General features: G+C 41.2%; 1 protein-coding gene across 1 annotated transcript in view; it reads left to right on the top strand.

The window, feature by feature from the left end:
• Nucleotides 1–10,519, top strand: part of LOC139207159 (diacylglycerol kinase theta) — a 22,463-nt gene continuing 11,944 nt past the window's right edge. Inside the window, exons 1-4 of the mRNA XM_070836802.1 lie at nucleotides 1–250; nucleotides 5,832–5,911; nucleotides 8,458–8,557; nucleotides 10,340–10,425. Coding sequence (XP_070692903.1) covers nucleotides 25–250; nucleotides 5,832–5,911; nucleotides 8,458–8,557; nucleotides 10,340–10,425 — 492 coding nt within the window. The 5' untranslated portion in view covers nucleotides 1–24. The remainder of the gene's footprint in view (nucleotides 251–5,831; nucleotides 5,912–8,457; nucleotides 8,558–10,339; nucleotides 10,426–10,519) is intronic.

The following is a 10,519-nucleotide window of genomic DNA, read 5'->3' as shown; positions in this document are numbered from 1 at the left end:
TTGTGTGAGCACGGGTAGGAGGACATGGCCGACTCCGGCAGGGCCAGACCGGCGGACCCTGACGCCGCGGACAGCCGGACAGCGAGCCCCCTGACCCCGAAGAAGAGGGCGCAGCAGTCCCCCGGTCTCCGGCCCAAGTACCAGAGCTCCGCACCGGGCCACTGCCTGAGGAAAGTCACCCTGACCAAACCCACCTTCTGCCACAGCTGCAGCGACTTCATCTGGGGGCTCATCGGCTTCCTGTGTGAGGGTAAGACCACATCCACACTCAGCATCACTCCTGTATTATTCAAGTTTATTTTTAATTATTTAAGGCAAAAACTTGAACTCATGTGCCCCAGATAAGTGCTCACACACATGGGTGCTCCCGGTGGGGATGGAGCTCAGCTCAGAAACTTGTTTAAGGGAAAAATAAAAAGTGTGGAGAGTTTGTTCTGAGTGTCATTAGACCCAAAGTCACTGAGGATGAAGATGAAGAGGCGACATCTGCAGCAGCCTTTCCTTTCCTTTCCTTTCCTTTCCTTTGTTTTTCCTCCTTCCTTGTGTTTCCTTTTCTTTCCCTTCCCTCATTTCCCTTTTCCTGTCTTTTGTCTTTCCTACCCTTTGCATTGTCCTTCCCTTTTATATTCCTTTATTTTTACCATTTCTTTCCTTCCTTCCATTCATTTCCTTTCCTTCTCTCTCTCTTTTTTTTATCTCCTTTCCCCCCTTTTCAGTTTCCCTTCCCTTTATTTCTCACTAAGCCAGGACTTAATCATGAATTCAACAGGCGAACTGAAGAGCAAATCCAAGCCAACCTCATTCAAAACACACACACACACACACACACACACACACACACACACACACACACACACACACACACACACACTCCAGTCTGCCCAGTAACACACTGGATGTCCATAATCTCCTGTGTGTGTGTGTGTGTGTGTGTGTGTGTGTGTGTGTGTGTGTGTGTGTGTGTGTGTGTGTGTGTGTGTGTGTGTGTGTGTGTGCATCTCTGAGGAGGTGTAAAGTGTCTGTTGCGCAATCGGAGCTGCAGTCAAGTCGTGATTTACTTCCTCCGGTTGGCATGGCAACAGGAGGTGTGTGTGTGTGTGTGTGACTGTGAGCAGAGACATGACCATCACCATCCTCCTCATCCTCTTCATCCTCCTCATCCTCTCAGACAGCAGCAGATGCATTAAAATCCACACAACAACAACAACAACAACAAATGTGACAGCGGCGGCTCTGCGAGCTCTAAAAGCTCGGCTGGATTACGTAACATTTTCTTCTTTAAGCCGTCAGTTGGATTAACGCAAACCTGTGATGTCACCAGATGTTGTCCCTGTCAGAAAAAAAAAAAAGTTTTTATAATCCCGACATTTATATTCACTCTAAGTTCACAGAACGCTGAACTTCTCGACACCCTTATCACAACCGGGCTCTTATTTTGGTAGTTTTCTCTGTCATTCCTATCAGTGATAATAACAGTGCACACAGAGGGGTGTGTTGTGAGCTGTTACCATGGTGACGCCGCTAAAAATTTGCCTGAAAGCCACTGCAGCGAGACGACGAGACCGGATGGAAACAATCCTCCCAGTAATCCTCGTGGTAAACTCACGACATCGTGTCGCTGTAAACACTCGTTCCTGTAACGATGCAGAGGAGTCGGTGTCTCCAGGATTAAATCCCACATTGCTGATTTGTTCCCACCAGGTCCTGGAAAACATCCTGATGGAAGGGTTTCATGGCTACAAGCTACATGCTAACGCTACATGCTCGTGTGTTAGCTGCTCATTAGCCAGTGTGCGTGCTCACCAAGCTAACGTTAGCTTATAGCCTGTAAGTTAGCTCACGTTAGCCCGGTCAGTGCAGCCTGAGCTCCAACCAGGAAGTGTTAAACCCAGAGCCACTAGAACCTGTTCTCCATCAGGATGTGAACTTTAGACAGTTATTAGCTACAGAGGATGAGCGCTAACATGCTAACATTCACATCCCTGCTGCTAACATCAGGCAACAGTTGTTGAATATCCAATTCATTAAAGTAAAATTGGTTTGGCTGTGTGTCTTTAAAATAAGCTAAGCTAACACAGGGTCAGTAAACACTGATGATTCATTTCACACACTGGCTAATGAGCGGCTAACACATGAGCATGTAGCGTTAGCATGTAGCTTGGAGCCATAAAACTCTTCTATCAGGATCTTTTTCAGGACCTGGTGGGAACAAATTGTAAGTTAACCTTAACTTAAAGGCTATAAGCTAACGTTAGCTTGGTCAGCTGTCAGAGCACAGTGCTGATGCTAGCTATATTTATTGTTTATGTCCAGTTAAACAGTTAAAGTTCATTTCACTAATTTTCAGAGGCCTCGAGATGTAAAAAAGGTAGAATTTGTTGTTGTTCTCTCCATATATGGTGCTCAGTTTAAAGGGGAAGGAAGTACTTCAGTACTACAGTTACACAAGAAGAGCAAACACAAAAAACACAGTAAAGTTTATGTAGTATTAAAGGGATAGTTCAGTTTTGAAGTGTCCTTATTCTTCTTCTTATTCTTCTTCTTATTCTTCTTACCTGCAGTAGATATTTAGAATATTATCACTGCTTTACCTTGCCCTCCAGACAGCCCTTCAGGCAGGCAACTGAAGCCGTTATATCCATTTATGTTCTCTTCAAAGCCACCAGACTCCACTGAGAAAAACAGTAATTTAACCTCACAGAACACAGTAGTTGCTGGTCTGCTGCTGCCTTGATTGGTTAGTTTGTTTGTGTTATTGGTGTTTCAGAGGGTTAGTTTAGAACCAACGCAATATTTGTGTAACACACAATAACACACACAAATGAAAAGATCACGGCGGCAGTAGACCAGCAACTCCTGTGTTCTATGATGTAAAATTACTGTTTTCGTCAATGGAGTCTGGTGGCTGTGAAGAGAGCAATATCATGGATCTGTTGGTCTGTTTTTCAGTCTCCTGTCGGAAAATCATTCTAAATATCTTCTGTAGGTACTTTGCCTCTGGAAAAGTACTTCATACAGCCCCTCTTCAAATAATCTAAACTATCCTTCTAATATGTTTTTTGATCTTTTTGATGCTTTTGTTTTCCTTTTTTGGTTCCGTCAGTGTTTTTAATTTCCAAGTCCCTTTAAACTCCCTTTAAAATGACTCCTCTTATTCCTCAAAGTGTGTCTCTCAGTTTGAATAAAGGTTAAATTATCAGATTAACTCTGACTACTGACAAACTGGAAAAACACACACTGCTGGTTGATCAGAGCAGAGGATGTTTTGTGGTTCAAAACCTTATTATTTCAGTTAAAGGGTGGGGGTGGGGAGTTTTACAGGGCTACAACTAATCATAGTTTCATAGTTTTTCAATTAATTCAGACAAAAAAACGCCAAAGTGTCCGTCACAGTTGATGTTTTCAAATGTCTTGTTTTGTTAAAACTCCAAAATATTCAGTTTAAAGTGACATAAAAAAGGAGCAAATTGTCTAATAACAGAGAATTATTGTTGGTTCAATGTTCTGACCCGTAATTAGTACATTAATTGATCAAAGTTTTGTGATATAAAGTCTCACCTTGTGCTCAAAATGTGGCCTCACTAAAGAACGACGGCTTGAACCAAACAAACAAAGGAACCCTAAAATAGCTTCTTTTGTAAATGAAGTTCTGACTGTAAGAAATTCTTTGGGCGAGTCTTTGCTGAGTCACTGGTATTAAATTACAGCCTTTTATCAGACGTATTACTGACGTGTCGGAGCAGGAAAAACCTGGAGGATCTGTTTTGGCTTTTTTTTTTTCAGATGTTGGTGCTGAAGTGAAGCAGACTGAAGTGTTGTTGATGATCTCAGTGTGAAGTTTACCACAGTGTCAGAAGAGGCCAACCAAAAAAAAAAAAAAAAAAGAATATGCCACAAACTAAATGTCAGTTCAACAACACCCACAGACAGAGAGACACATCCGCGCCTCAGTTACTCAACTGAAGGAGCATTTTAAACGCTTTTACCCAAAGAAGGCTTCATTTAAACGCATCTTCACGTTTATGTTTTGTTGAGAGTAGTTCAAGTAGGAACCCTGAACCCTGAGCGTCTTATCTGAACTCTGCAGTTTCCTCCTTTTGTCCGGATGAGAATAAAAACATTCTCCAAATAACAGCAGCGAAAAGAGACAAAGTGTTCCTCCTTTTAACGACTAATCTACGAGCGCCGCTGTCCGACCTCCGGGTCACTTTACGACACTTCAGCTCTCAGTAGATGCAGGAAGGAGCCTGCGTGGTTACAGTCGGCTTTAAAAATGTAGTGAACTCATCATTTAATCGATAAAACCCTCTATCACAATATCAATACATATCCTGATGAGGTCGACTGATGTAGTTGATGAATTATGAATAAAATAAGAACCTGGCAACGTCTGTTTTTGTGCTTTATGGTGAATTTTTTATAGAGAATTCAATAAATCTTATTACATATGCACATATATATGGTAAAGAAAATATTGTTTCATGGTCGTGATCTACAAAACAGCTTTGGCTAATAAAGCCGTACTTTTCTGATGAGGCACTTCCGACTGTTTAGCTTCCTACAGCTTAGAAATGAGGCGTTACAGTCGATACTTGTAAAATGCTGCATTTGTTAAACATGTTTTTTATTATTTATTTTCTTGTTTCCACTTCTGATACTGAAATTCAGAATTGTTCAGCTGTGAGCAGGACAACGGCTTCGTAGTTATTTAGCAACCATAATATAAAAACATAATAGTAATAATAATAATAATGATTCTTATTATTATTTCATCAGTTTGAATCATTTTCTTTTTTTAGTTGTGTGTACTTTGTGTTCCTCTGACTGTGAGCGGTAGTTTGCAGTGAGGGTGATGATGATGATGATGACGACATTTAAACCACATGCAGGCTTGTGGGTAGAGAGGAGGTGAATGTCAACATGTGATAACCTACAGTTCACGTCTTTCTTCATTTGTTCTGAACTTCTGTAAATTTAGATTTTCTCCTCGTCTCTGTGTGTAAAGGAAGGTCGGTTCATAGCAGAAGTTAGATCAGGGGGGTCAGACTCATTTTAGTTCAGGGGCCCAATTTGATCTCCAGCAAAATCACAGCGGAATAACCTTTAAATAACCACAACTCCAGTTTTTTCCCTCCAATACATTCTGAAAATGTTCACATTCAACCCTTTCATGCATGAATTATGATATGATAAGTGTTTTTCTTCATCTTTAGGCTGAAAAACAAGGTTTGAACTTCAAACCATATTTTATAAAGATATATTTACATGTCCACTAGTTGAAATCTAGCTCCTGATGCATGATGTACACTTCAGTGGACATGTGGTTAATCATAATTTCCTCCCAATATAAAATCAATACTTGGAACATTTAGCGTTTGCATGACTCCTTAGATGTTACTTGATGTCTCCATATGTTTCTTACCTGCAGGGTTTCTTTTCATAGAAGGTTTGAACAGAAGAAAAATGAGCACCGTGCTGTTTCTGGCTGTCTGTCGGCCATCTTGGCTTCCCTCTGAGTGGATGAGATGATGCAGGAGCTCCACTCTGGTGTCACTGTAGCCATCAAAACTCTGCATATACAAGAAAACAGCTTCTGAACAGCTGCACACTGTAGAGACCTCTGTGCATGAAAGGGTTAATGAACTCTCTTCTTACCAGGTCATTATGAACGACCTGGAATTTGTCTTCTCTGTCATCTTTACACTGGCCGGATTGGACCCTCTGGCGGGCCGGTTTTGGCCCACGGGCCGTATGTTTGACACCCCTGCTGTAGGGGCTTGAACCTCTACCTGCTGGTGCCTTGCTCAGTGGCCTCTCTGTCTCTTCCTCAGTGTGTAACTTCATGTGCCATGAGAAATGCCTGAAGACGCTGCGCTCAGCTTGTTCCTGCGTGGCGCCGTCTCTGGTCCGGGTGAGTAACAACCAGCTGCCGCCTCACTGAAACTCTAAACACGCCCGACATGATGTTTATTGATCGGCGCGGCACTGATCACTGAGCCTGACTAACTGCTGCACTGATCAATAAACCAGCAATAGACACGGTGGGCTGGTGTCTCCTCCTCACCTGCTCTCCAGGAAACATCATCAGCCTCAGATTTAACATCATCAGCAGCAAAAAGATCAGATTCTATTAATTATTTCTGTTTTCTTGCTGTTTCTGACTGACAGACGTGTCGGTCTGACTTTCCTTCACAGAGGGGGCTCTAACACCCGGGGGTTAACCTGTAGTCTTGTCTTCCAACACGTTTATTCCTTAATTACGAGCTGCAGAGTGAGAAAAACATTCTTGTCAGCCCACTGGTGGAAGAAGTATTCAGATCATTTTACTTAAAGGATAACTACAGTATTTCTAACCCTGGGTCCTCTCTGTCCTCATCCTGGAGTCTCAGTGACTGGTAGGTAGTAAAAGTGTTGGAACTGGTCCAGTAGATCACCTCAGCCAGCAGCCACCAAACGGGCTGCAATGGCTGCAACGTGATCCTTTGGGACAACTGCACCTGATCACAGTAGATCCACTAAAAGAGCTTGTTTGATCCACTGACAGGCTCAGAGTGTTATTCTAAGTGTGTGACAGCATCATGGAAAGGATCCCTACAGAGAGAGACCTGGAAGATCCTTTTGGTTTCACCACAAACAGCACACACACCAGACTACATTCACTAAAACAGGGATTTTAGAGAACAGGACACAGGAGCTGCTGCTCTGCTGCTGCCTTGATCTGGTAGCTTGTTTGTGTTATTGTGTGTTTCACAATTTTTGTGTTGGATCCCAAATAACCGTTTAAAACACCAAAGTCGCACAATAACACAATCAAACTATCCAATCAAATCAACAATAGACCAGCAACTGCTGTGTTCTGTGAGGTAAAATTGCTGTTTTTGTCAATGGAGTCTGGTGGCTTTGAAGAACGTGATGTAATGACTGTCTCTGGTCACACAAAAAGGATCTTACTCTTTAACAAAGCTGTGTAGCTCTGTAGAGATCCTACCAGCTTTTAAGACACCAAAAAAATCTAAAAATACTGGAGTTACCCTTTAATTAAAGAACAGAATAGAAAAAACATGATGTCACACTTTGTTACTGCTCTGATTTCAGGTTTTAAGCCGTAATGATAAAATAATTGGTAAACAAGACAACACACACCCCGACTGTCTGTATAAGTTGTATATATAAGTGTTTGTATCAGTCCAAATAGTCGTGCTGGACAGTTTCAGTCTGTCGATCAGCTGGACCTCCTCATGTTTCCTGTCTTATTTTGACGTGTTTTGGTGAAAAGCAGCTGCAGGCCCTCTGAGTTCGGAGGCCTCTGGTCACCCGCCGCTTGATGTGAACCTGTCGTGCTGTTATGTTACGTGTCCTGTTGTTTCAGTCGTGGCTCATGTCGTTGTTGTCGTGTCCACTCGCAGCGCTTCAAGCAAACTAGAACAGTCCCAGTCCCCCGTGGAGCTGCTGGATTCACTAGACTGATAAAGCTGTTTAACAAAATAAGTAATAAAAAACATTTTAAAAGGACATAGCAGCTAAACATCTGAACATGCATCCTGCAGGTATCGACTTTTAAATGTGGTTTAGACAAAATATGTTCAAAAACAAGACAATCGCGATGTGAGAGCATGAATTTTCATGAAGTGCTCAGTTCCTTTACTAGTAAAAGTCCTAAATTCAAAAGTAAAAGTCGTAGATTCGAAGTATTAACAGCAAAATGTACTGAAAGTGCCAAAAATAAAAGCCCTCGTTAAACAAAATGAGTTAAATTATGGAGCCTTCAAGCTTCTGAAACATGATTTAGTTTTTTTTATCTTCTGCACACTAATATAATCATTTGTACACATGACTTATCATCGTGTGCTGCAAGATTTTATTTTTTTCAGGATTTTCCTGTAAATCCACCCTCATAATCATCCACAGCATCCCTGAAAACACCTTCAGTCTGTGGCAGCGCATCATTTTTACTAAGAAGTGCAAAGTTTGAGCTATAACTGAGCTCTAGTGGAGCAGGTGTGTGAAGCAGGTGTGTGAAGCACTTCAGTAAAGTAAAAGTTCTACAAAGTTACTTGAGTAAATGTTCTTTGTTATTTTCCACTACTGAGCATCGTCCTGACGTCTTGGTGGTTTTGTAAATGTTGGAAAACTGGTCGAGTAGTTTGGGTTCAGTTTATTTCTCTCTGTTAACGTTTTACTTTTCCGTTAACATTTTTTTTGTTTCTTTGACATTTTATTATCTTGTTAATGTTTTATCTTGTGTTAGCGTCTTATTTCTCTCTATTAGTTATTTTGTTAATGTTTTATTTCTCTGTTAACATTATTAACGTTTTATTTCACCTTGTAAAAATGTTAACGTTTAGTTTTGTTGCATTAAAATGCCTTAAAGCTGCAGCAGGATGAACGTGCTGTGGTGTTTTTTAGCGTTTCTTTGCGTCAGTCGTGTTGACGGAGTGTTTTCCCGTCCCCCTGCAGGTCCCTGTGGCTCACTGCTTCGGTCCTGCAGGTCACAAGAAGCGTTTCTGCTGCGTCTGCAGGAAGCAAACGGAAGGAAACACGGCGCTGCGCTGCGAAGGTCAGACCAGTTTCATCACTAAATAAACCAGTTCAACCAGCATCAGGTGGGAACGTGAAATAACACCAAACCTTTTCACCTGAACTTCATAGAAATAATAATGCAGAAATAACTGAGTGGTTAAAAGTGAATTGATCAAACTGTGCAGGAAACACTGACAGTAAATTATCATCTAACTGATGTTTGGGCAAAAGCTGAGCTGTAAAAAGTGTTGATCATCAGTATATAACACTACTCACTAAAAGTTAGGGAGGTTCAACTTTCAGGTGAAATTTATGGAAAATGTAAAAAGTGAATGCTACAGTGATATTATATCATGAAAGTAGGGCATTTAAGTAGAAGCATGCAATGGTTTATTGAAAGAAAATCTACCAACAGTGGTAGGTAAACCACAACAAAACATGTTCAGTGTCTCAATAAATTGGGACGTGGCCAAAGGACGTCCACTCCTCTCCTTTCTGTGACTCTTCCAGTCTCTGTATCACTGTTCCAACCTCCTGATGACACTCTGTGACCCTCTAAGCTCAGTGAACACCTCCGTCTGAGGACTTCCTGTTTGAAGCCTCCAGTGTTGAGGTGCTGCTGATCAACTGTTAGGTGTCGTCTTGGTCTCATGATGTCAGAATGTGAACAGCAGGATGAGGAGGACTGTTTAAATACCAATTCTAACTGAAGCAGGAAATGTATTGGTGGATTCATGGATCAAACCTGTTGTGAATGTTGCTGTTAAGCTTCTTGTTAGAGAACAGCAGCTGGTGCAGAAAGTACTGAGACACTGAACAGTTGGACATGTGCATTCAAAGGTTTAGAGAAGGTCACATTAAGTTCACCTGGAAAGGTTAGAATGCATTTTAGGTTCATCCTGAACTTTCACCTGAAAGCTGAACATCCCTAACTGTTAGTGAGGAGTGTAACACAGGAGGAAGAGGATTCCTCCTGACAGACTCAGCTGTAGGACGGTTCTACTGATATTTAGACAAATAACTGAACCAGTTATTGTCATTTTGAACTGGCCGCTTATGTGTTTACTCATTCAATGTTTCTTTTTATTGCGAAATTGGCCCTAAGTTCTCTTAAATGTTGGTATTAAAGTCTTAAAAAGCCTTAAATGTAACTCACTGATGAATGTAGACAGATATAATAAAGCTTCACATCACGCGTTTGAAACCCAGAGAGGAGCAACGGCCGTCTTTATAACCAGACCTGCAGCTGGTTCATGTAAAAATAGATCCGTTTGCATTTATTGTCCACATTTATTACCACAGTTTGCATGAACTTTGCACAGCATTTGAATGAGAACACGTCAGGTGGCGGCATTTATGTGTTTGTGGCTGTCGGAGATAATTCAGAGGGAACGTGGAGATAACAGGCTCAGCACGGAGGTTCGCTTTATTCATCTGTCATTTCAAAGATGGAAGCTTTTATTTTGGTGAAGTGAAGACAATACAAATACAATAAGATTTAATACAAAAATACAATAAATACAATGAAGCAAACAATCAGTAAACTGATAATATATATAGATGATATATTATTTACGTCAGACATTTCAAACAAAGAGAACATTTAAATTAATCTCATAAAATTTAATTAAATACAAATAAAACAGACCAGAAATACAGAAACAGTGCAGTTTAAGCTGCCGCAAAAGGAAATTAAAGGAACCAATCAATCAATCAAGATACAGTGAAAGCATTAGTGAAATACTTCCTGTTGTGACCTTTGACCTCACATTCCTGACGTGTGTGTGTGTGTGTGTGTGTGTGTGTGTGTGTGTTTCAGTGTGTGAGCTGCATGTCCACGCTGACTGTGCCGCCTTCAGCTGTGCCGACTGTCGCAGGACTCACCTGGACGGGACTCTGGAGCAGGTCGGTACCACCTCAGTAAACTACAGTGGAATAAAGATTATTCATTTAAATTCTTGAGTATTTTAGGTCATAAAATGTCAAAATATTCAGTTTA

This window comes from Pempheris klunzingeri, chromosome 9 (assembly GCF_042242105.1).
Source record: "Pempheris klunzingeri isolate RE-2024b chromosome 9, fPemKlu1.hap1, whole genome shotgun sequence".
NCBI classification, from domain to species: Eukaryota; Metazoa; Chordata; class Actinopteri; order Acropomatiformes; family Pempheridae; genus Pempheris; species Pempheris klunzingeri.
This window is presented reverse-complemented; position numbering and strand designations above follow the sequence as displayed.